The 27,999-nt window shown below is 33.8% G+C and overlaps 1 protein-coding gene across 4 annotated transcripts; it reads right to left on the bottom strand.

Moving 5' to 3' along the window:
• Positions 1–18: 18 nt before the first annotated feature.
• LOC123537947 (vesicle-fusing ATPase-like) lies at positions 19–26,965 on the bottom strand. Of its 4 annotated transcripts, none has more exons than XM_053530467.1 (21): positions 26,939–26,965; positions 19,500–19,568; positions 18,188–18,285; positions 17,685–17,784; positions 15,822–15,940; positions 13,822–13,967; positions 13,347–13,393; positions 12,781–12,869; positions 11,669–11,811; positions 11,181–11,247; positions 10,589–10,721; positions 8,932–9,006; positions 8,391–8,481; positions 6,439–6,513; positions 5,911–6,098; positions 5,404–5,499; positions 4,649–4,805; positions 3,963–4,163; positions 2,457–2,536; positions 1,863–2,059; positions 19–1,215 (listed from the first exon to the last, which is right to left on the bottom strand). In XM_053530467.1, exons 3-21 carry the CDS (start codon positions 18,280–18,282, stop codon positions 1,095–1,097), a joined length of 2,220 nt encoding a protein of 739 aa, XP_053386442.1. In that variant the 5' UTR covers positions 18,283–18,285; positions 19,500–19,568; positions 26,939–26,965; the 3' UTR covers positions 19–1,094. The 4 variants fall into 4 exon arrangements, with proteins under 4 accessions (XP_053386442.1, XP_045177830.2, XP_045177828.2 ...); XM_045321895.2 differs by lacking the exon at positions 26,939–26,965 and adding an exon at positions 22,901–22,973; XM_045321893.2 differs by lacking the exon at positions 26,939–26,965 and adding an exon at positions 22,675–22,761.
• Positions 26,966–27,999: the final 1,034 nt, after the last annotated feature.

The following is a 27,999-nucleotide window of genomic DNA, read 5'->3' as shown; positions in this document are numbered from 1 at the left end:
AACCACATAAAATACAACTTTAGTCAAGTCTACATACACTTTATTGCACAATCAGAATCAGATAAATTATATTCCAATAATCTGACATATACATAATTCTTCATATACATGTATATCATTCTTCCATTCATATATTCTTAAATATTGGAATTTTCTTAGCACACCAGATATAAAACTTCACATCAATATCAGATTTACCTTTGACAGCATCAATATTTTGAACATATCACATCTTAACTGTAATTTTGCCATTTTTGTTTCTTTCATGTGATCAATTTCAACACAAATTTACAACAGTATTTCAGGTATATATATAGCAATCAGTTCAGCATCCAGCAGTTCTAGAATTTACCAGTAGTTTCTAGTTTTCCAACAATTTGCCTGCATAAATCATTGAAATTAAGTCGAAAAACTTCTGTCAAAAACACAGCCTCACTCTGTGGTCAAACCTGAAGGACGGTTGGTGCTTTTGAGAAATTTAAATTCATATATAAATCAATGGCAGTATATACATGCATAGGTTCTGGAAAAGCAACTTTAACTTGTATAATAATTGTGATACAGTCACTTTAATTTCAGACAGCTTTCATTACTTTTTCATCTATAATCAAATAAATCTTAGATGAAGTACTCCTTACTCAGTCAATTACAGGTGTAATTCAATACTGTCAACTTTTAAGCATTTCTCATTCAGATATGGTACCAAACTGACCATCTACCAGAACCAAATTATCATGCACCAACAACCAAATAAACATTACCTAAGCAAATCATAAATCTATAAATAGAATCAAATTGTATTCTTTCATCCCTAAATCTTTACCAGGGCCTCTCCTTGGTATCTAAAATCATCATAATTTTCAAAATGGTCATTAAATAGAAATATTCTATATTTATCAGTTCAATTCAAACATGTACCAATGAAGAATTTTAATATTAATTCACCTCCTTTTTAGAACCTGCCTCATTTCACAGGTTAACAGCCAGTATGAAAAGAGGTTCTGCATTAGTAACACATAATTAAAACACACTCTTGGTTCTGCATAAACATGACACTCCAGAATCACAAACGCGATATAAACCTTCCAGTTCTATCACATTTCTAAGGAAGCCTCTTCTTCAAGTAAACATACAAGTTTGTGAATTTTCTCACGGCCTTCTATCTGCCGTACCATCTCAATCAGGACTAACAACTTCTTGATTCCAATCCATAAACTGCAAGATAACAAGTCATTACATTTTAACAGCTCTGCATCTGATTTATTCAATTTACAATCTATATCAACTTGACCTCTTGTTTCACCTAGAAAATGTAGTTAGTAACTTCAGCGCAAAAAGATCTAATATCAAAAGATTATAAATTTGTTTTACTAACTATAAAACCAAACGGATATACAAGTAAATTATGTATCAACAACAGAAGCTCATAAAAAAGTCATATTTTAAGCAGCCATATAGTGTATAGCCATATATCACTTGATATTCAAAGGGGATAATTTTTGTTAATTTTGTATGATGTGCCAGTCCACACAATTAAATCCAAATGAACAAAAACAATTCCCGAAAGTTCTAAAAATCTGAAGTCCAAGAATTCATGTCTCCCTCATTGGCTAGAACCATCAAAAAAATTTTTTTTATATATATTACAGAATAATGAAAGACAATAAAGTTAAGCAGATGTTTGTGTCATCCAAGATTTATGTCACCAGATTTCCGGTATATCAGGTAAAAAATCTAGCTATTTTAATGCAATTTATTACTGTATGTAAGGAGATATTACAACGAAATACCTTGCCGATTTTTGCATGGGGACATTCATCATTAATTTTATTATCAAAATCTATACATGTATAACAACATACCTTTTTCCTGCAGTTTTCTTAGCTAACATAGCAGTTTCTTCAGATGTGAAAACATCTAGATTTTCTATGACTGCCATGAGTTGTTCCCCATTTGATATATTAGAAACATGGACAACATTGTTAAATACATTTAACAATTCCATCTCTTGTAATACATCCTTTCTACAAGTTGTTGCAATAACGAATAACTTATGGCCCTGTAATTTAAGACCAGAACTTGTAAAGTACAGCAAATGCCCACAAAATAAATGACACAGAGGGAACTCTTTTTTCTGTAACCAAGCCCTACACTCAATATGTATCAAATACTGCATACTACAATTAACGTTACTGTCAATTACTGGAACTCATAATAACTTTGCCAGATTACTTTCTAAGTGTGTAAATATTAATGTCATGTATTCCATGTACTGTTCTTTTATTAAATTGTGCCTATTTTAATTCTGGGAGTACTTTCAGAGAGTGAAAATCACTGAGACTCTTTGACAAACTGATCCACTGAAACATTTATACAGTAACTGAAACATTCTTTACACAACTATTGGTCAAAACTGATCACCAACACTATGTCAGTATATAAGCCCATTAACTTACATGTGGTGGAACTTTTTTCAACAACACCAGTAGAGCTTGAAGTACTAAGTTGGAAAATCTTGGTCCAATTGGTACATAATCTGAAGAAAAAATAATATTTATAACAGTTTTCTTGTTTTCTATGTATAATAAGACAATATATTGTTCTATCCATTACACTTCTATTGTCTAGAAATGAAAGTGAGAAGGGCATACTGTAAGTGTACTTATATAAGCGTCGCTAAATTTTAGCGCAAATGCCTTAAACTGAGTAGTTTTGACTTATTAGTGCATACTTGTATTAGCGCAATATCTGCAGCGCTAAAATAGCCTATTGGCTGTATCTGAAACACCAATTTCCGATGAAATACTGAATGGCCTGAACGTGACAGTTCTATCAAACAGTTCTGCCCGGAATTATACACGTTTTTTCTATAAAAAAAATTATTTGGTAAAGATTGCATGTGTATTAAGTCTGCTTTTAAAATAAAAAGCAATATATAAATTATGCATGTTGATCTGTTTTCTTTTTCTTTCTTCTCTTACTGTGGAAAAATCTCGTATTAAAGTATAAATGCGTTATAAATGATCCACATGTCAGATCATTTAATTATCTGAATTTGTTAATCGTATACTGAAATTTGTTACATGTTGTGAATGTTGTTAAATTTTGTTCAATTCACACTTGGTTTTCAAAGCCGTAAAATGTTATGTTGACACTCAGAATTAGCGCTACTAGACAAACTGGCGATCTACTCCGAAGGTGTTATATACGTTTACGAACAATGTTGAAGATAAAAAAGTGCAAATTAATTTACAAAATTAGATGGCTTTTGCACTAATGTTCAAACAGGTTTAATTATTCTATTCAAAACTTTCTGCAGACTATTAGTTAGGAATGCAGTTATATTTTCACAATAAATATGTATTTCTCTGTATTCTGTTGCATTGTAATTACGGTATTTTTAACGCGTTAAATTGGAAAGCCTTTCATTTCAGTCTAATATTAGCACAAGACATGAATTAGCGCATGCCTGATCCCACTAATAGCACAAAAATTAGTACTCTGCTAATATTAATACACTTACAGTAATTCTGCTTTGCTTGTTTTGTGTTAAGCACTGTTTTTCAACAGTACTTAAGGTATGAAACATTGGGCAGCTAGCCTAAACAGTGTTCCTGAATTCTATACCAGTACAAACCTGTTCTCCTTCAGTAACTGACAACTTTTCCACCAAAGTCAGAAGTGGAGGACAACTTTTCCACTATAAGTCAAAAGTGGAGGACAACTTTTCCACATAAGTCAAGAAGATTTCACACTTGATGTCCTTTATCAAATCATTACAGAAAACTTATGCCTCGCTCTAGAATCAAACTCAACACCGTGATCCATAGAACTGTGAACTTTGAGCTAAGTGTACTTCCACATCAAAAGCAATTATATATTAATCAATGTACTGCAACCCTCAGGAAAGCTAAGTTCATATAATGCTCAAATTAATGAATCATAAAATCACAGGAACTCACCTAACAATCTCTCTATATCATCAACAATTACACAGCTCAGAGGTGACTTGTAGGCATCATCAAACATCTTCTTAATTTGCTGGCATTTAGCCGCCTCGTGGAATCCTATCATATTTTCCGGAGAGCATACTTTCACAAAAGGGAAGTCAGAATTCTTGGCAATTTGTGCTGCAAGGGCAGTTTTACCAGAACCAGCTGGACCTACACATAAATACAAGAAATTAATGAAATGAAAAATCACATTTTTTGGACACTTCAAATATTTAACCTATGCTCTTTTTTGGCATTTTTTGTTTTGTTTTAATACCATTTTTCAAATTTTTCAATTATATTTTATATTTATTACATTGATTAGTTAACCTACCAATAATTATGAATAGTTACCTCACAATGTTACAACTTTAAATCATGGCAAAAGACTAAACTGTGTCAGTAAAAATATAATTTTACAAGAAAGCAACAACATTTGAAGTGCTATATGGCACAGGTTTACTGATATTACATCATCTTGTGTATAAAACATGTAAAGTATATTTACATTCTGGAATTCTTTTGTGAAATATTTATGTCTACGATATGACCATGAGTCAAAGGTATAACTCCAGATAAGGTCTAGAAATTGGCCCAAAATAAATTTCTGAGAATTTCCATACATTCCATCAAGAAAACAAACACAGTTGGCTTACCTTCTAAGCAAACAGTAACCATGGGTGTTCTGTCACTAAGTTTGGTCTGAGAGATCAATAAATCACCGTCTTCTAGCACACGCTGTACGGGACTACCCCAGTTCATTATACCATTGGCAATAAACTTCTCAAACTCTTCTTTACTGCTGCCAAATGCCTTATAAAAGAAGTTAAAAAAATTAAAGAGAAATTCCATTAACCTCATTTTTGAATTTTGAAATCTTTCCAAGAGCCATGATGACCCCAGTCACTCACTTGAGTAACATTGCTCTTTGTGACAATGTCACTAAGACCAAATTTAAATACAACGTAAAGATAACTTAGTTGAACAAATCTTCACGGTGATGTCAATCAAAAGTCATCCATTGTAATTCTATTTCATATCAGAGTTTGTTTTTAATAGACCCTAGGTGACCAAGTATCGAACTTATAAAAGATTTTATCAAGACAAACATTTTGATATGGTTTCTACAAGATTGTGCCCAAGTTGAGACCTGTATAATGTAAACAGTAAAACTGTGGACTATGCACGATAGATGGAGGAATATCCACCTATATTAACAGCTCTGTCTGAACCTTTGGGTTCAGGTGAGCTAAAATATACAATTAAAATCTAGAAATGACATAGACTAAACTTCCAAGGTTTTCATTTTTTCTTAATTACAACATTTTTATTGCAAGAATAGATAAATATGAATACACTCTTTACACTATTTCATGTTATTACAAAAGAATAACAGGAAGATAAAACTTACAGGTTTGACATCATTTTCTAAGGAATGTAAAAAGTCCTGCCTTGTGATTTTCAGTTTTGTGCCAGCTTCAGGGTCAACTTCTACCTTACTGGCTGCCTGAAAACACAATCAGGAAACAATTACATACATGTAGGTCAACTGCTCAAACAAAATATTTTAGTAGCCAGTAAATTTGGTGGAACTTACCGAAAGTCTTGTATTCCTACTCAAACAAAAAAAAATATTTACTCCAATAGCAGATCAGCCCCAGATTCATGGTCCAAAGCCCTCCCTATCATGGAGACAAAACATATAAATTAAAATTTTCAACTGTTTCAAAAATAGTTGCAGCTGTGTAGGAGTAAAATGCACAACTTGATCCATTACTGTTGGGAATCCTTGTGAAATTGAAATTTAAGGGGCGAGTACTGATTGGAAATGCAGAAAGCAGCCATCCAAATTAGTTAATACAAGTTGTTTGAATTTCTCTATAAAACCGTTTGAAATCAATGTTTCAACTTTACCTACCTTGATCAGCCTGTTCATGGCGGTTGCCTGAGAACATCTTACAAGACCTTCTATCTCAGCCCCGCTGAAATTCTTTGTCAACATAGATAACTCTTTCAAATCAACATCATCTGCAAGCTTGTCATTCTCTTTCATTAAATTGGTATGGATTTTCAAGATCTGTAAACGGCCTGCTTCATCAGGCAAACCTGGCAATATATATCATCATCTTTAGTTCAATTCTAGGCCAAGTCTCGGCTGCTTAACAATAGACACATGTGACAACAACTGTACTAGTATTCAATGCAGGTTATCACACTGCATTTCTTGATAAATAAATAATAATTTTCTTTATCTACTGTAACAAGCTCGTAACATTTTTTTTTTTTTCATCTGTTATAAATTGTTACCAGTCTCTGCTCCTGATACTGTAGAAACTAGATCATTGCAGAACTTCAAAACAGTTGGAATTCTCTCTTGACATCAACACAGTTATGAATTTACCACCTATAGCAAGTGTTTGTACAGTGAATTGTAGGTAATACTGACCTATTTCCATCTGTACCTCCAATCTACCAGGTCTGAGTAAAGCTTCATCTATCATATCCTTCCTGTTTGTCATACCTACAACATAAAATCAGTACAGTGTAACTTCCGAAAACCGAACGGCCTCCGGACCAGCCTAAAAGTTCGGTTTTTGGAAGTTTCCTGAATTCAGAAGTTTGAAAGTTTGTAGGCAAAGTGGATTTGGTGCACAAGAGTTGTTATCTTACACGTAGGATGTAGGTGATTATTATGCTTTTTAATTTTACAATTTTATTAAAAGTAATTAATTAATTAATTATAAACATTAAGGATAATAAATACATAAATAACAAATATAAAAAGAAACAACATATCTTAAATAATAGCATTTACGCAAATATTTTCCACTTACATTTTACCATCTTTGGAGTTCGGAGTTCGTCAACATTTCGTTAATGTTGACAATGCATAGTTTAATCGATGTAACTAAATGAACTAAAACACCTATCTTTCTTTCGTTCAAACATTAAAAAAGTTTTTCACACAAGATATTTAATTTATCACGTTTTCATAAATTGAATACAAATGAAAGTTATCGCTAATTACTTCCTTACGTTTGCATCTTATGATCATTGTGATTATCTAGCATGTCAAAATAAACACGGGCCGCTGATAGATAAACAAAAGAACATGTTGACAGCGTTTTTGGATTACCAGATGACACTTTTAACCCAGCAAAAATTTTGCTGTTCGGTTTTCGGAAGTCAATTTTAGTGTAGAAATATAAACGGTCCTTCAAAAATCGTCCGGTTTTCAGAATTCGGAAGTTCCGGTTTTCAGAAGTCAAAAATATATAGAAATAAGAACAGAAAAAATCGGGACCTTGAGTTTCGTGTGGTTTTCAAAGGTTTCCGGTTTTCAGAAGGTCCGGTTTTCGGAAGTTACACTGTATTAAGATCAATACTTATAAAAATTTATTTGAATAAACAGACGACACATAAAACAAAATAAACAGTTGTACAGAAGACACTCTGTCTTTAGTAAATCATATTTTCAAGAAGAACTCAAGTCTGATTCAAATTTTTACAGAGAACACCGCAAACAAAATGCGATTACAATACTAACAAGGAGCTGCGTTCAATAAACGCTTGATGCCCCCGGTGGCATCCTTGTCGATACAAAGCAACCTAAGTCCAAAACGAGGTCAAGGTCAAACGGAGGTCAGGTGATGTTTGAAGATGAGGAATGGTCACAGGTTACATCTGTATTAGTATCAATTCATTCTTGTAAGCGGTACTGATGCTAGACGAAACGGTCCCATTTGGTTAACCAAGAGATGGCCCATATAAAGCAACCTAAGTCCAAAATGAGGTCAAGGTCAAGGTCAAGCTGAGGTCAGGTGATGTTTGAAGATGAGGAATGGTCACAGGTTACATCTGTATTAGTATCAATTCATTCTTGTAAGCGGTATTATTACTAGACGAAACGGTCCCATTTGGTTAACCAAGAGATGGCCCATATAAAGCAACCTAAGTCCAAAATGAGGTCGAGGTCAAACTGAGGTCAGGTGATGTCTGAAGATGATGAATGGTCACAGGTTACATCTGCATTAGTATCAAGTCATTCTAGTAAGGGGCATTGATGCTAAACGAAACGGTCCCATTTGGTTAACCTCGTACGGACGGACGGACGGACAGGATGATCACTATATGCCTCCCGCATCAGTAGATGCCGGGGGCATAAAAATTCAAACATTTAGTTACTTGTGTAAATTTAAACATTTTTGGACATATTTCTATATACTAACAGTGAAGTATATGGTAATATATCTACAAGAATGCATGGATTTTACATGTATATTATATCAATTTATTGCAGTACCTGTTAATTTATGAATAAAGGTAAATATATAGCTTATATTTCCTTGTAACACATTAAAACTCAATCAGTATAAATTGATTTGAAAACCCTCTTACCAATGACAAGAATATTGTTGAGTTGTTCCACACCATCTATTTTAGCCAGTAACTGATTCACTACAGTGTCATGAACACCTGTATTGCCTGTCTGAAAATACACAGTATAACATACACAATATTGTCGGATTTCATGCCCACTTTTCCCCCTTTCTTTTTTCTTTTTTTTTTTAATTTTAAACAAATAAGAATTGTATTATTTCATACTTGACACTTTATAAGAATAGTTTTTACACTCAACATGGAGTTTTAACCAGATCTGCCAGTAGCTGACAAACAATGGAATATCAATATACATGGTATACTGTAAGTACAATCTGATCACAGTCTTGAAAAAGTGAAAATTTACCTTCAATCAAGAAGACGTTGGACATACCCCTGACTGCAGTTTTCATGCTTTAATTGATTTTTTTGTAATGGCTGAAGTACTGAGTAGCTATAACCTCGAAACATACATATATGAACTTAAATTTCTCCGGTTACGGTGTGTGAATTTTTTACAGATAACAAGCATGGTAGCAGACATATGTACTCTACTTACCACAGATCCTCTGGCCTTACATATAGCATCAATCTCATCAAAGATGACAATGTGTAAACCACTGAGAGACCCACACTGTAATACAAAAACATATACATAAAACAAAAACGTATCTGCAATATCATAGTCATTCTCATCTTTTAGATGTCTGTCAGAATCCCGAGACAAGCCCCTGATTTAATTAGTGAGCTTGCGCACTCATAATTACTACTGGAGTGATTTCTGCCAGTCAATGTTCTCCTATATTTGGCTCAGCAAACTGAAATTCAAGCAACATCTAAGTTAAATACAGTCTAACCTGTATACAGTGTGACCCTGTTTGGAACAGTAACTTTCTGGTTCAACAGTTGGAATTCCCTTTATAATAAACCTTTATATAGGGTGACTCAGTCTAATATGGTCAGTAGACAGTAAAAACAGTGTAAAATGCAATGCAATGGTCACTTGATCTTACATGTCGTAAAATAACAAGGTGCTATTTGTCCTGCTGTAGCAATGTTAACAATGTCCCAGGTAGTTAAGCAGTCTGAACATCGAAAAAGGTGTGATATAAGGATATGATTTATTTGAGTAAATCTATTTTTAGAGACATGCCTAATTTGCATGAAACTGCAATGAATAAAAATATTTTATGCATTGATGACAGTAGATTAACTCCACTGTTTAAACATTTCCAAAGCAAATTTATCATTATAATGTTATAGCTGAAACAATTAAAACTGAGTGCATACAGGCACACCTTGGTAAAATCACTGTAGTGTTGCAACTATTCAACTGTAACATTAAAGGTACAAGGGACTGAATGAACATTAACAACAGGAGTGTATTTTTTTCAAAGTATCAGGAAAAAATTACACTTTGCTTTATGCCTTAGAACATGTTGTAATTTTAAAGGGATTGATGTGTTCTGAATGTGTGCTATTACATCTACAAATATTTTTTATGTCTACCACTTGCTAATCACACTCACTCTACAAACAGTTCAGCTGAGATTTTCTACGTACAGAAATGAAAGAATTCCCTTGAAATTACAATTCACACATTTATCTCAACTACAGTATTGATTTTGGGTTTTCTCTAAGAAATTATCCCCAACAAATTTCATTCTTGTTACAATTTGACTTGACAAGTGTAGTGTGTAGAAATACACATCTATGTGATAATATAATTGTTACTTGAAGAGTTCCAGACAATCTCACCACATGGGAATACTTGCCTTTCTTCAAATCAATTCAATCATACAAAATGAATATATAAACTTGAACTTAATTCCCAAATCACTGGAAATATTTGGAGCTGTAAAAGTGAAGATTCAGCATGAAGCAGACCAGAAATATTTAAGATATTTTTGTGTAAATCTGGCTTATTTCAAAGGTAAAATGTATTCAAGGCTCTGATATTACCCTTGTGACTTTTCAATTAAACTGACAATGTAGCATTTTGTTGTTAATACAGTAGAACCCCTCTATTGAGACCTGCAGTTTTCCAAAAGGTGGTTTTATTAATAGTGGGAGTGATCTTATCATCATATTACTAGTATACCACACAAATTTTAAGACCAAAGATGTATTCCAGTAAGAAAAATGACAAAAGTGTAGAAAACATGTCAAATAAAATGCATATCTATTTTTAGTTGAAATCCATAAAGTATACATACCCTTTTCTCCTCCTCCTCGGCATCAGCAAACAGTTTTCTGATGTTTGCCTCCGACTCTCCTACGTACTTGTCCAGAATCTGTGGACCATTTACTATCTTAGGTTCTCTTGCATTCAACATCTTGCCTATTTGTCTAGAACATATATAAAATAATTTCCTGATTTATTGAAAACAAAATAGATTTCAGATATTTTACCATGATTTATCACCATGTTAACTTGTACCTAAAACTTTCATCTGATTTTTTAGATCTTCAGCACTTTTATTGCTTAAATGTTTCTGCATCTTATTCAAAAGAAAAGAAGCATAGAAAATACAATAACACTTTTAAAAGGTCCATTGAAACAGAAACATATTCTCAGCTAAAGACTTCATTTATTTCAATATTTATATGTTAATTATAAAATGTACTCCCACTATACTTCATATTATTTCACATTGCTATTTTTCCATGTACGAAAACTGGACATTGTTACACTTACTATCATGTAAATGTAAACCCTGAAACTGTTACATGCAACCTTTATAGAAGCAGAAACATTGTTACAAACATTTCATTACACATTACAACATAACATCTTCATAGACTCACCTTGCCATCAAGGTTTTACCAGTTCCAGGTGGTCCAAACAACAGAATACCTTTCACATGCTTCATACCTGAACATATAACATATAGGACACTCAAGAATAATCGCAAATAACACATGATCTACTTACTTAGAGAATCTGAAGGCTGGTACTTAGTATCATTATAATAATAAGAAATTTAGACAGGGAATTACAGTTCCAATTATACCATGATTTTATCTGAAAACTTATTCTTTGAAGAACTTCACTGCATCCTAGTACAATAGGACAAAATGGTACAGACTGGTCTCCACATAGTAAGTTCTTTAATTCATACCAGTCTTGAAAAACACTTGTCATCCTGCTAAAATTCATTAAAAAGTTAATTACTTTAAATCTAAGCCAATGTAAGTAATGTTTTCTTGCATATCAGGCAAATCTTTAATCAATCTCAAAGACCATTTTCTCTTTTTATTAATGACACAGGGGAAAAGAAATATTGTGTACAAACCTAGTTGTTCAACAACATCAGGAGGAAATACTCTTGAAGCAAAAGCTCTTCTAAATATAGCTGAGAATTCATTGTCCAGACCACCTATACCCATCTTGTTGAAGTCCCAGTCTGGGTTGATAATAGACTGGTAGGCTTGTTGTCTGTAACAAAGGTAAATTGTCTAAAAGTCTCAGTCTGGGTTGAAACTGCTGTTTGTAATATAAATGTAAAATATCTTTAAAGTTCAAGTCAGCCCAACAGAAGGTCACCTCAGTCTAACACAGCCTGACAGTAAGTAACCTCCAACCAATTCAGTCAGACTGTAGAATCCCTACTTACAACCACCCAAAAATTAAGATCATGTACCCCACTAATAAGACCGATTTTTCAAAGAAAGAAATAATTTGTTCTGAAATTCAATGGTTGCTTGTCCAGACCAAACCAGCTAATCCACTATACGACCACTATTACCAGTCTGATTCCAGTTTACATGCTGAATTTGCCTCCATCAATATAACCACTGACAAGTTTTCTTCAGAGCATTCCGTTGAGTGCCCCTGATAATCAGGTTTCCGGCCGAGTGCCCTTGACAGTGACATGCATTTACGACATACATGTGTACACAGACTTCTTTACAGCCGATGTAATACAACAATTTTGTTTTGAAAACAACCTGTCAAAATGTTTTGATTGATTTTGATTGTTGCTGAGATGCTAACATGATGGCAAAAAGATATGTTGCTTTTCTCCTTTTATAATTTGTCTTTGACCTGGTTAACTTAAATAAGTCGACAATTAAGTCATTAAATAAAAGATGAAATTGATGAAATGGATCTATCTTATGAGTTTGTTTTATTATTTGTTTGACCAAACTAGGTTTTCTGCCATATGTTCACAATGTATACATTTAAACCTAAGAAAGAGTAAATTGAACACTATGATATACATGTACATGTAATATGATCACTTGCCTTGATCGTTCCAGAAGACCACCCTGTTACTAAGAGAATTAAGAACCACTGGTGGACTTAATAGCGGGATTCCAGTGTACCTCAATCCAACACAGTCAGACAATAGGCAACACCAATCCAGTCGGACAGTAGGTTCTGTAAAAATAATTTGACACTTACCCTTTAGACCGCCCAGTCAGATTAATAGTGGAGTTTTCAAACTTCTCAAATACTATTGTTGAGTTTCCAGTAAGCAGTCCAATGTGGGACTGAAAATTAATGAAAAGAAAAACATTTTAAATGCATAAATATAGAATAACATGTTAAAAGAGCAAAACTTTTTTAATTCAAAAAGAAGATAGCACATCTGAAACAAAGCTGTTTTGCTCGTATCAATATCATGTTAAGACATGTTGAGGCCGAGACACTCCAGCCAAATGAGGATCCAACTTTCTCCTTTGTTTAGAGTCAGGTCTCATATTCTTCATAACTTTAAGTCTGATATTCAGGCTGAAACTTTATTACTCTTAATAAAGTTTTTGCTTTGTCACTGTCATATTGGTTCAGACTGTAAAAATACTTTGCTTGAACGTGCACTCAACAGTTACAAGTGATTGTGACTTTGGCTTTTGACCTACTGGCCGCGAAAAGAAATCAGCCTATGAATTTGAGCTCTTTGGGCTAAAATATTCTCTAGTTATTGACTGGAAATCAAATGATCGACTAAATCTATATGCACTACTTACTCTTTTTTGCTTGCCTGTAGCTTTCTTCATGTCTGACAGATCCAAAACTGAAACAACAATATTTAATACTGTTCACCTTTGAAACTGAAAGAAAACTATGTCTTGAATTAACACCAGTTTTATGTCAACAATCTTAAAATCTTACATCAATAAAAAAAATCTATGACCAAAATGAATGAAGACACCATAATATGTATTCAAAGCGTTTTTTTCAGTATAGTTTTCTGTATAAATCTAATAACTGTGTTGCTTTGAATTATTTAATGCTTTACAGAATGTATACAACGAAGCATTTCATTATACACTTATTCCATATTTTAAGCTCAAAGTCAGGAATGGTAACAAATATTTCCTCTCTTAGGTATAAGCATGTCTAGTGATAAAAGTTAAGCACAACCTCTTATTAAACATACCAACTTTAGATATATAATAATCATTATTTTGTGCAAAATCTATAAAGTCAAGCTGCTAATACCTTCTATACTTTTAACAAAAACTGTCAGCATCCTCTTCTCTGCAAACTGGAAAGCCAGTACCTGTTCCTCTGTGAATGCCTGATTTGCAAACTGCATAGAAAATTCCATCGCCATTTTGTCTGTGTCAAAAGGCTCTGGTGTTGCACTAGAAGTTAAAGGCAAACATTAGAAATATACTACATTTCTTAGCAATCAATTTGACTGTTCATGTTTGATGAGAGAATGATATTATGTATAAGCCAGAAAGCTTTAAACAGGCATTTGTGATTGTTAGTTCTTACTTTTGAAAAACTTCACAGTTCATTGTGTATACCAGAAACTAAAGACCAATCAACCTTGCTGTTTGTATTTAACTAGAGCTATCACTAAAGGTGATGAATGTACCCCCCGCATGCACTGACACAGTACATTGCAATTTGACACACACAAGATTGCATAATTTGTGGACTGTATGTATATAGACTGTATGTATACAGTATAGTAACAAAAAACAAAGTCCCATAACTATGCAGAATATTTATCTAAAAGAATGTAACACGCATCATGCACAACTAGGGTTGGTACTGATCACTTGTGTGAAGTTTCATTAAATTGTGTGTAAGGGTTTGGTAGATTAGGCACGCACAAGATTGCATATGCAGACTGTATGTACATAGTATGTTAACAAGAAACAAAGTCCCATAACTCTGCAATTATTGTCGCTGAAAGAACCTAACATGCCCCATGCACAGCTACTGTTGTTGTGCATGGGGCATGATAGGTTCTTTTAGAAAAAAAATTTGCAGAGTTATGGAACTTTGTTTTTTTGTTACTATACTATATACATAGACACAATCTTGTGCGCACCATCTCTCCTCATCCCCTTGACAGTTTCATTAAATTGTGTCAAGGGGATGAGGAGAGATGGTGCGCACAAGATTGTGTCTATGTATATAGTACAGTAACAAAAAAACAAAGTCCCATAACTCTGCAAATTTTTTTTCTAAAAGAACCTAACAAGCCCCATGCACAACTACTGTTGGTACTGATCACTTGTGTGAAGTTTCATTAAATTCTGTCAAGGGGATAAGGAGAGATGGTGCGCACAAGATTGCGTCTACGGACAGACAGACTGACAGACAGACAGACAACCTGAAACCAGTATACCCCCCCTTACAACTTTGTTGTCGGGGAGTACAAAAACCTGCTAAATAAATCAACCAATGAAAACCAGCTAAATAAATCAACCAATGAAAAACCTTGAGAAATACTGGACCAGTTCTGTATGAGACTTTCAATTTCAGTTTTATTTCCACAGTATTCATTGTAATGCAATACAATTATTATAAATTCTAACATGACCAGCTAATAACCTACAAACTTGTAGAGCAAAATCTATCTCGGGTTATTCTGCAATAAACCGACTTTGAACTACGCTGCGCACACACCGTGTTATGGCTAAATGCTGTGGCGTAGCACGCAGTTGTAATTCCATTTGATGAAAATACTCCTCTGATTCTCGTCTAACGTGATTTGAAGTAAGTCGTGTTAGAAATGAAATAATAAGTATCAAAATTAGGTTTATCATAGAATAACCCTCGTTTGTCGTTCTTATGCGTAGAAATATATATATTCATACGTATAAGAACTCCAAACTCGGGTTATTCTACGATAAACCTAATTTTGATACTTATTATTTCTTAAACAATAATGGTATATACAAAACACGGCAAATAACACTTTACCACTAGAAGACACAGCCCTGCTTCCAAAATGCCATCATATTGCAGTCCATTTCCTAGACAGATAATTTTCTTTATCCTTTTTCCCCTTGGAGTGTGGGGGTGGGAATAAGGTAGAGACAAGTATTTAAAACTGTGACTGTATTTTTTACATTTTGCTATGAATTCAACCCTTCAACAAACCTATGTAACTAAAAGCTGACATTTTGTTAAATTCAAACACAAACAATTTAGCTAAAAATTGTGAAAGCTGGGATAAGAACTGTGATAACACTTACTTTTTCTTCTGTAGAAAATCTACTTGTAGGACTATTGTACCAATTGTTTGTGTTCTTGTGCTGAACTGGAATGGTTTCACTGAAATCTCCTGATGCAGGGATATAACTGCCCATTTCCTCTGAAAACAGTGATGACAATACTTCACTAAAACTATTTAAAGGAGACATAATTCAATTAAGATTAGAGCTAGAGATACAGGTGATGCCGCAACTATTCATATAACAAGAGCTGTCCATAAGAAAGCACACTCGACTTTTCTCAGTGCTTGACTCTGAATTAGAGCTTTGCCAGTAAAAACTTTATAAAACTTTAACCAAAAAATTCTAAGTTAAAAAGGGGCATAACTCTGTTAAATTCAAATCAGAGTTATGGGGATTGTTTCTCCTGGTGTAGACTTTGATAGTAAAAAAACTATTTTAAGTTTCAAGTCAATAGCTTTGATAGTAACAGATATCTGACTTTATCAAAAATTAAACCAACGGTGACGCCGGGCGAGTGTAATTATAAGCTCTACTTTTTCCTCGCAAAGTTGAGCTAAAAATGCATTGTTCTAGAATTTTTTGTATGCGACTAACCACTATGATTCACAACAGAAAGAGGAGCCAATACATGAAAAACAAATAAAATATAACTAACAACAACTGTCCGGGGACAATGTTGTGATGCTCAATGAGACAAAAAAACTGCTAACAAAGCATAACATTTTGAAAAATCAAACAAGAGCTATAGAACCTACATACTGCATGTCATATCATTATAGTGAATTTAATCTATTCCCACAAGTGGTTACTGAGATACTAGCTTACATACAAAACCTTTATCAAATAAGGTTACTGATGTAGACAAAAATAAGGTTACTGATGTAGACAATGACACCAACAAACACCGAGTGCAATAGCTGTACCAACCCATTCCTTGAAAAGTCGAGCTAAAAAAACCTTAAGTCAAAAAAGGGGCATAACATTTCAAAAATGCAAAACAGAGTAATGCATGTCAGATCATCACAGTGAGCCTGTGAAGTTTCGATCCATTTTCACAAGTTGGTACTGAACTACGAGCATACATACAAAAACTTAACCAAACTGGGATATGCCAATCCATTACCCTAATTACTATATGTTGTTACACAGAGTAATCCTCTTGCAAAGTGAAAAGTCTGCTGAATTATTTATAACAACACTGCCAATCAGACCATAAATGCTGGACTTCAAATTTCCCATGGCCAAATTTTTCATTTTATCATTTTTTTAAAAAAATGTATGATATCGGGTATAGCAAACAATTTAATTTTTTTTCATTTTGCATTAAATTTTTGTTTCATACATATGTTTTAGGGATTTGGGCTTTCTTCTTTTCACAGTAGCAAAGATTTCTTAGTTAAAAATGTCAAATTTATGATGTATAAGGCAATGTTTAACCTATAATTCTGAAATACTGACAAAAATGAGCAATTCAGTTTAACTGTCGACTTTTCTCTCTCAGTATAAACTAATCAAATTGATGAACAAACAGAAAATCATTCTGTAAATAGCTGTGTTTTTCATCTGTAAATAGCTTTCTTTCAGAATTTCTCAGGAAATGCACACTAAAAATTGATTTCATTTTAATTCTGTACTCCTCCAGAGACATAAAGTCTTTATAGCACCAGTAATCTGTACATAATTGATAGTGCTTAACCTAATATTGGCATATTGATAGGAATACACAGAATAATATCCACAAATTACTTGTGGATCTTCAATATTGGAGGAAAGTTTGGCAAGGCATCTGATCAGAATATTAGCTTCTTTAGAGAAGTTGTCTTTGATGGAAGTCCTTAGTGAACCCTGTAGATAGCAACTAATAAGTGAAGAAACTATTACCTGCATTAGATTAAAACCAAGAGATCCCTTTGTCATGCTTGGATGCTGAGCTGTTGAGAACAGGAATTTTGTGTGTGGGGAGGTGTATATTTCCATATGTCTGAAATAAAAGTACAATATGAGTGGGCTTAAATGGCTCTTGAAGGCCTATTTTTTTTTTATTCATTTAGATACACAGCATAACATATACTATGCACATTGATAAAATACCAGTGAAAGTTAGAATATATCTATTCTGCTTTGATTTCTAACAGGTCAGGCTCATGAAATTTGCATTCTGCATGTTTAACCGAAGGTGATCAATGATGATACATTAAAACAATTGTTTCCAATCCAGTAATACACGAGACCAGCTCAAGCTTCTACCAAAGCTTTATTCCTAACATGAAAACACATTTTATTGACTAAATTTAGCAAGCAGCTAACATGGCGTTCCTGACCTTATATCTGTGTGATATATATAGGAGTAAATTACACAGAAAATGACCGAGTAAATTACTTACTGAACTGACTCTGGAAAATCTGCTGGATTAACAACCACACAATTCGTCAATGACAGTTCGTCTGTCGGACATTTTGAAGCCTTTGCCTTTATCATTTTCTGTGAAATTGGCAAAGGAGACAAATATCAGCATATCTCATATATACAAACAAATAAATATCAGGGCTATGAATTTAAGGAGCATATATTTACAAACAAATACATGTATATTAAAGATTTTATTTTACTGATACATTGTATATTGGTTTGCATGTCAAACCTGGTGTAAAAATTAATTAACAGGAGGGCCATGATCACCCTAGAATGCTCACCTGAGTTTAACAACTGAACTGAACAATTCTGGTAGAGGTTCACCCAAGAAACATTTCTGAGAAATTATTTCAAATTGGGCCCGTGGTTTCTGAGAAGATTTTCGCAACTTCCCATAATTATAGTCATACAGAAGAACTGATTTAGGTTTTACGGTGCACCAACACAGTAAAGGTTATATGGCGCCAAACAGGACTACAAATTTTGGTTCCACATCTCATTTACATCGAAATAAAAACATGAGGTATGGAATCAAAATTTGCATACCTGCTGGAATCACAGAGTTACTGCAAAACCAAGTGTTAAGACCCTATTAGTCGCCTCTTATGATCATGCAAGGGTAAGGCAGTGATTCCAATTCTTTTCATACACAGATCGTCCCAGAACTACATGGGGCCATACAGAAGAAACTAGCCCAGCTCCAGGCAGTTTTGTTTTAAAGATAAATCATAATAACTTGAGATAATCACCAAAGGAACATTGCTGTAAAGTTTCTATGAATAGGCCAGCATCTTCAGAGTAGAAGATTTTTGAAGTTATCTACAGCCATATAGTTCCCTAGCCCCAGAACAGTGACCTAATTTTTAATGTAGATATCCAGTTTAAAACTTGACCTAAATTTTCTGGTGACAAACAATATGACAAAGTTATATTCTATAACCTGACCTAGTGACCTAGTTTTTGATCTCATGAAAACAAGTTTTAAGCCTAACCTGGACTTCATAGACAAACAGTCTGACAATGTTGTATAACCAGGTAGCGAACTCTTCCAAGATTTTATTGAGGGTAACATTCTGGCCAAGTTTTATTAAGACTGCATCAAAATTGTGACCTCTAGAGTGATAACAGTCAAATTGCTGACCATGAATGACAGACAAAGTGTGATCAAAATAGCCCTCTTTGAGCAATTTGTGCTCAAATGAGCTAAAAATACAAGAAATGGCATGTGAAATGGTCACAATGTTATCTACTAGTAATCATATAAATAAACTATATACACTTACTTTTTCTGCTGTATTTAATTCACTTTCTATATCAAATTCAGTTAGAATCACCCAATCATTGTCTTCACTCTGAAATATGAAAGAATGAAAAAATGACTATATACTTTATAAGATCAAGCCATTTTTGTGACTCAGTTCATGATAAAATATTGCATGTAGTTTTCTGTTTTGTTTGTCAGGCAATGCAATTATAGTTGCTTCTATTTGTTATTTCACCTTATAAATAAATCCAGATTCTGAAAAAAGTGCTTCCCTAGTCTCTTTGCAAAAATCAAAACTAGCTGATTTACCATTTAGTTAATGATATCCATTTATACGATACTTCAAGTACAACAGTGTATTCTATCCTGTCATTTTCATTTTCTAACAGTGAGGGTTATCAAAGATGTTAATAGGACTTCAGGGTTATCATAAATAATTACATTGGTACAAACAATATTTAAACTAGAAGAATATTGTCAAAATTATTATTAGTAAAAATTCTAATGCTCTTTTGTATTTTAGTATGGTATCTTTGTTTTTTATCAAATAATGGTAGATTACTCTTTTCAAAGAACTTTTCTTGGTTTTAGGGCTGGCATTTTGGGTCATTTTTAGCATAAAAGTGAAATTCTTTATCAGGATCAAAAATACATTTTTTCAACTAACAATGCATTAAAACGCATGGAATTTTTTAACTGTTTGTAGTTTGTAGAAAAATTAAAACTTTCATTTAGACAAGAATACATTCCATGTATGCTGCACTTCCCCATGAATGAAATTTTTTTTACCATGGAAAAAAATCAAATTTACTTACAGATTATAACTTAAGATCCTTAAATCCTAACATGACAAATTATACCTGTGTATAATTACTGAAAATTGTACAACAATTCCAAGAAAGTATGACTTGTCTAAATTAACTTCCCTGTTCCATTTAACAACTTAGTTTTATCAATCCTCTATCAGACTATGTGCAAACATCAATATGTCAAAATTACACAGTAACATGTAGGTATATGGAGTAAGGGAGCAAGGGCATTCAGATACCCACAACCCTGAGAGGGTGGAGGCCAACAAATTTGCTCACCCCATCCACCTTTAGCTTATGCCCCCAAAATACATCTAAAATAAGCCTATTTTAAAAGGACAGAACTACTGATTAATGACTTTGATTATTGTAGACCTAAAAATGAAAAAAAATTATTGTGTTATTCAAGAATTTCTGGAAAAAATTGAATAATGGTTGCTGGTTTGGAGACATTCCCATGCCAAAGAATCATTACTCAATATTATAAACTGAACATGTGTCTCCCTGGAAATCAAACATTCAAACTAGAATGTGTCTATAGAACACGGATTCCCCCGTTATGTTTTATTTGGACACAATAAGTGCGAGTCCTTCGAGTAATGGCACTTTGACAATGGAACATGCATACTGATGTTATGGACTGGAATACAACTGTGCATATTCATTTCACATCTGAATACTTAAAAATCTGTATATCTTTCTATGCATATAAAATACAGGCAAGTTGAGCAAAATGAAATAAAATCTTTTGACCTTTAAGTGTGATCTTGATCTTTGATTTTCGGGTATAAGTCTTGCATCTGACCTTAGAGATAGGGTTCTAGGTCTTACACTCAACATATCACCTAGTAATGGTGAATGCTTGTGCCAAGTTATATTAATATTCATGCATTCATACAAAAGTTATATACATATTTGACTTCTAAGAGATGATCTTGACCTTTAAGTTTGGGGTCAACTAGTAGGTCTTGCACACCTCATATTGTCTAGTAAAGTTCAATGTATGTGCCTAATTATTTGAATATACATCCATTCATACAAAATTTAGACTGCACATGAAAAATGATGTAATTTCTTTCACTTCCAAGAGTGACCTTGACCTTTGAGGTAGGGGTATGGCTCTTAATTGGGACCTCGTAAACACAAAATGCTCCCTCATGATGCATTCAAACAGAAATTATTTTGTCACTGTGCACTAGACATTTGAAATACAGACCTCAAATCAATAATTATATTATATCAATAGGGGTCATCTGCTTGACATGACCAACCTCATTATCAACTTTCATGTTCCTAGGCCCAACTTTTTTCCAGTTATCATCCGGAAACTGTTTAACTGTTCCGGATCACTGTAACCTGACCTTTAGACCTACTGACCTCAAAATCAATAGAGGTCATCTGCTGGTCATCACAAACCTCCCTATCAACCTTCATGATCCTAGGTCCAAGCCTTCTTGAGTTATCATCCTGAAACGGATTGGTCTACACACAGACAGACTGATCGACCTACATCTGCAAAACAATATATCCCACCTTCTTCAAAGGGTGGCATAAGTTCAACTTTGACTTTTACGGTAGGGATATGGGCTTTGAACAAGACACATTCTCTTGTTATGGTAAATACTTGCATAAAAATGTTACAGACAAATTGACATTAACCTCCAAGTGTGACCTTGAACTTTGAGCTAGGGGTCTGAATGCTGCATGCAATATGTCATCTTACATAGTATTATCATGGATATATGTGACAAGTTATTTTGAAATCCCACAATGCACAACAAAGCTATTGTTTGAGTAAGATTTTGTTTACACGCAAACACCTAAATCTTTTAACCTCAAAGTGGGATGTTGATTTTTGAGACAGCAGCCAGGATTTGCATGTGACACACTGTCATATCATGCTGGTTATTTGTGCCAAGTTATATCAAAATCAAACAATGCAAAATAATTTTTTTTTAAAATATTCAACCAAACAAGATTTTGTGCACTCAAAGGCAAACACATAGACAGCGGTAACAATATAATTATGCCCGCCCTGACGCCCTCCCCCCTCATTTATATGGTAGGGCATAAACGAAATATCCATGCACAGTCAATTATGATGTCTGAATCGCTAACGAAATCAATAAAGAAAAATCTCAAGGCATCATTAACCTTTAACCTGCTGCCAGCAACTGATTCTGCCTTTGCGACCAGTGCAGACCAAGATCAGCATCATGGTCTGCACTGTTCTCTATTCAGTCACACCTCTTTGAATAATAAATGGTATTGCTTAGATTGAATGATGGACCAGTCAATTTTAGAAATTTAGCAGACTAAAGGTCAAAGCATACATTGATAAATGTAACTTTCTGAGCATGAAATATATAAAGTTCTAGAACTTACTTATAAAAAATGAAATTCTCCCTGACTTTATGAAATCCAAATTTAATACCTGTATATGATTACAAGCATTACCAGGAAAGTGTGTCTGAATAAACTTCCTTGTTTTAACAACTCCAAACAAACACGTAATCAATCCAATATCACTAAGTCAAACAATATATATGCAAACATATCAAGCCCTTGAAATTTTGAACTCGCTAGCTAGCAAACAATTTATAATACTTACCAATATGTCAATTTTATTCTGTTTAATTTATGGTACTATCCTATTTTATAAAATACATGTATAGTCAAAGTCACCAAAAGATTTAATCTATGGCTGTAAAAAAACCTAGAACATTTCTGTTAATTATCGTCAGGAAGAATAATATTAACACAGTCTACTAGAACATTTTCTCCAAAAACAGAACAAACCAAAAATGCAGTTATTTGCCTCGTCTGCGATGGTGATATTGATGCATATACAAAACACTAACAACGATCCTATGCTATAACACCAGAAATATTTCGCTTGTGAAAATGATCCCCGGAGCTTTTTACAGTTGTTTGTATTGATTTATTGAAAGTCACAGAAATTCTTAGACATTTCACATAGCCAATTGATTGTCACAAGCAATGCATGTGGGGATAACAAGAAATATTGGAAAATTATCTCCCCTTTTATTCACCTCTCTCTCAAAAAAAAAACAACTTAATTTCTGCCCCGTAAGTTGCCTAGTCTTTATCTATCACAGAATCTGTAATGTCACAGAGAGAAGCTTCTTACACACTAAACAGACCACCATTAGATAAATATTTCACAAACTCTTCAAGTAAGAGGACCAAGGTGCTTTTTTACACTTATAGTATTCCCATACTATTGATTTTATATTTCTTCATCATATTAAATAATGTAGCTATATCAAAAGGGAAAATCAAGCGAGACAACATTCCTTGTTCAGTTTCGTAACAAAATCTTGAATCTATATTTAACCTCTATCTGCTTCTGACATTGATTTGTGATTCAGGGCTTCAGTTAGGATATTATGGTCTTGCATCTGAATCTATGTTAGAGTATTTGTCTTTATTAAAAAAAAAAAATTCTTTTCAAGTTTTGACTAGACTTAAAGTTAAACAAACTTGGGTTGAATATCTATAGACCAGTTATATATAACCCAAACTATGAACCATCTATTTATGTAAGGGGTCATTTTATAATAGAGATATATGTTAAATACACGGTTGTATAATACTGGTAATTAAAGGTTGCAACAAAAAATTATCAAATATCATATTACTCAGTCTGACTGAAACAATAGCCAATTACAATGTATAATATCCCAGACAGATTCCATGACTACAATAACCAAGTATCTGGGAAGATCATTTATAGAATTCACCATCAACATTTCTTTGACTGTTCCATGATTTATTGCTATCCACTAAATAAGTCATTTAATCAATATTCTTTCTAGCTATTTTCCAGAGAAAACACCTTTTCATTCTGAATGGGTAAAGTCAGCACAGACAGTCAAATTATGACAATACACTTGCATCTTGAGGCCACACTGTATTATTTCTGGTAATAAAAACTGACATCTAGCATGACTACATGCAAATTGTATGATTTTAAAATGGCAAAGAAATATTACTTCTGGTTCTAGAAGAAAAGTATTGACAGTAGTCGTTGCCCTGTAGACAAGAAAAGTAGTTTTTTCAAGTTATGCCAGAATGCCTGTGTCTGACAAAGGTTTTCCCAACCTTGTACTATTCAGACAGGCATACAAGATTCTTATAATGTGACATACTCCGGCTACACAGTAGTGTTAAATTTCATTAATACCATGAACACGCCATCACATTTGAAATTTATGTTTGTCAATATTTGTTTTAGCACAGCTACTATACAACAACAAAAACAACAACAATGCTGGAAACCTTTTAAAGAGCAATAATAACTCCATAACACTGTTTTTTTACCCTAAGGAGTATCAAACTTTCAAATACTCTATAGTTTTCACACTGTTTAATTCAATTAACGTTTCATTCTTATGGCCTATATAACAAGAGCTGTCCGTAAGACAGCGCGCTCGACTTTTCTCAGCGCCTGACTCAAAATTAGAGCTTCGCCAGTGAACTTTACAAAACTTTAAACAAACATTCTAAGTTAAAAAGGCGCATAACTCTGGACAACATTCAAATCAAAGTTATGGGGATTGTTGCTCCAAGAGTACACTTTGATACAGTTATTAGTTAATAACTATTTAAAGTTTCAAGTCAATAGCTTTGATAGTAACACTGACTTTATCAGAATTTTTAACAAAAAAAAATCTAAGTCAAAAAGGGGCATAACTCCACCAAATTCAAATTAGAGTTATGGGGATTGTTTCTCCTGGTGTAGACTTTGATAGTAGATAACCATTTCCAGTTTCAAGTCAATAGCTTTGATAGTAACAGAGATATTTGACTTTATCAAAAACTTTAACCGAAAATTCTAAGTTAAAAAGGGGCATAACTCTGTCAAAATCAGAGTTATGGGGATTGTTTCTCCTGGTGTAGACTTAGACAGTAGGTACCTATTTTAAGTTTCAAGTCAATAACTTTAATAGTAACAGAGATATTTAACTTTATCAAAAACTTTAACCAAATATTCCACGTTAATATTAAGTTTCAACATTCGGGTCAAGTGGTTCTCAAGCTACTGATTGGAAAGAGTTTTCCATGTTCAGGCCCCTGCGACCTTAGCCTTTGCTCAGATGACCCAAAAAAACAATAAGGGTCATCTACACTTTAAGTCCTATGATCCTATGAAGTTTGAAGGTTCTGGCTCAAATTGTTCTCAAGTTATTGATTGGAAACCGTTTTCCATGTTCTGGTCCCTGTGACTTTTGATCAAGTGATCCAAAAAGCAATAGGGGTCATCTACTTTACATGTTTGATCATCCTATGAAGTTTCAACATTCTTGGTCAAGTGGTTCTGAAGTTATTGATCAGAAACAGTTTTCCATGTTCAGGCCCCTGTGACCTTGACCTTTGATCTAGTTATTCTAGTAACCACAAAAATTATAGGGGTCATCTACTCTGTAAGTCCCATCACCCTATGAAGTTTGAAGGTTTTAGGTCAAATGGTTCTAAAGTTACTGACTGGAAATGGTTTTCCATGTTCAGGCCCCTGTGACCTTGACCTTTTAAACAGTTATCTACTCTGCATGTCTAATCATCCTACTTTTCATTTTGGATGTACTAAATGAAATTTCAAAATTCTGCGTCAAGTGGTTCTCATTAGTTACTGATCGGAAATGATTTTCCATGTTCAGGCCCCTGTGCCCTTTACCTTTAACACAGTGACACCAAAATCAATAGGGGTCATCTACTCTGCATGTCCAATCACCCTATGAAGTAAAACAGAAGTTTCATCATTCTGGGTCAAGTGGTTCTGAAGTTATTGATCGGAAATGGGTTTCCATGTTCAGGCCCCTGTGACCTTGACCTTTGATGGAGTGACCCCATAAACAACAGGGGTTATCTACTTCATAACCCTGCCACCCTAAGCAGTTTACTGGTCCTAGGTCAAATGGTTCTCCAGTTATTAATCAGAAATGAAGTGTGACGGACGGACGGACAGGACAAAAACAATATAATATAGTGTATTGAAAGAACGCCATGATATAGAGAATTACATAAGGCTGAAACATTAATGGAATTAAACAGAGTGAAAACTATTTCAACGAAATTATATTTATATAATTACGTTGAAATACACACATCTGGAAAAAGGAAGTCTGTACCCCTAGACAACCCCTAACAGGCTCATCCATACCTCTATACTCAAATGCTAGAGGTTCAGATCCGTACCTCTATAATCACTGAATCAGGTTCTAGATCAGAGCTTATGTTACTTGTAAATGTCTTGCCGACTCAAAATAAATCTTATCTTAAGAATCCGCACACCTAGACACTTTCATTGAAAAATTTACCTAAATAAATGGTTATATCTTAACACAAATAGTTAAAGTGTTTCCTATTCTGTCAGAGAATTTGTTGTCATTAGCTAAAAAAACGTTTAGTGAGACTGGCGCTTTAGACTGTATCGAAATACCCGAGTATCGCGGCAGTACGAAACCTTTTGAGGACGAATAGTTTCACATTTAAGAAACTGATCGCTCATGAATGAAAAAGAAATGATATCGTTAAACAATCATTCATCTAATTTACTTTCAATTTTGAAATGCTCAGTCCTCTTTTGTAACTGATTAATGATAATGAAAATAAAATATACACCCACCGGTGATTTTGTTGTTTTGGTACACGAAACCGGAAGTTCATAAATAATTATAAACAAAAGTAAACGAATTCTTTACATACCCGACGGTTGCCGCAGAATGACCCCATGGGTTAGGTACACCCCGATACACATTTAATTTATTAATTTTCGTTGGATTTTGTCGTTAAATACCCGCTTGAATATAATAACTTAACATATCTAAATAATAAACTATGCTTGTATTAAATACCCGCTTGAATATATTTTAATAAACTATGGTTGTAATATCTAAATATAGACACGCTTGCTTAAAAAGTTCCACGTTTAAGGTAACATGCAAGATATTACAAATTTGACATTAGTCATTAAATGTGGCGTAAGAACATTTTTAAAAAAAAAAACGTTATTCACTATCGACAATTCTGCCGTCATATTAAAGTCTTTCGTCGCGTTAATAATTTTTTCAGAGATTAAATTATTATTTAATAAGTGTAGGTGCGTGTTTAAAAATAACATTATTATTAGTTTTGAATCGAATAATATAGCTTATAATAATATATTTATTTTATATAGCTCTTTTAGCTAATATAAATGATCTCCCATAAAATATTAACCCCAAAGTCCGCCTCTTTGCAGATGATACAGCAGTCTACCTCACACTGAATCAGTTACCCTCCAAAATGACCTCAAAATGTTAAAAGAGTGGGAGTTGGTGTGGTACATGGAATTCGACCCTTCAAAATGTAGAACTTTCCTCGTCACAAGAAGGAAACATCCTATTCCCACCCAGTACTACCTCAATGGAGTTCTATTTGAATCAGTCACCCCGGCCAAATACCTTGGCGTGGAAATATCAAATCAAGAAGCTAATCAAACGTTAGGGTCTCTGCGCAGAAATATCAAGGTCAAATCTGAACCTATTAGGTCAATGGCTTACTAGACACTTCGGTTAGACACCCGCTGGAGACTGAATGGCTCTGAAGTGTGGTCACCCTTTACCCAAACCCACATAGACCAGATAGAGGCTGTCCAGATGGACGAGCAGCTCGTTGGATTAAGGCTGACTACGGTCAAATTTCCAG

The sequence above is a fragment of the Mercenaria mercenaria genome, chromosome 18 (genome assembly GCF_021730395.1).
Source record: "Mercenaria mercenaria strain notata chromosome 18, MADL_Memer_1, whole genome shotgun sequence".
Taxonomy (NCBI): domain Eukaryota; kingdom Metazoa; phylum Mollusca; class Bivalvia; order Venerida; family Veneridae; genus Mercenaria; species Mercenaria mercenaria.
This window is presented reverse-complemented; position numbering and strand designations above follow the sequence as displayed.

Coding starts and splice junctions, on each gene's coding strand:
- LOC123537947 (XM_053530467.1), bottom strand. CDS start 18,282: ATGATAAAGGCAAAGGCTTCAAAATGTCCGACAGACGAACTGTCATTG. Junction 17,785..18,187: donor GATTTTCCAGAGTCAGTTCA/GTAAGTAATTTA, acceptor CTTTTATTTCAG/ACATATGGAAATATACACCT. Junction 11,812..12,780: donor CTGACTGGGCGGTCTAAAGG/GTAAGTGTCAAA, acceptor CCTTTGTTACAG/ACAACAAGCCTACCAGTCTA.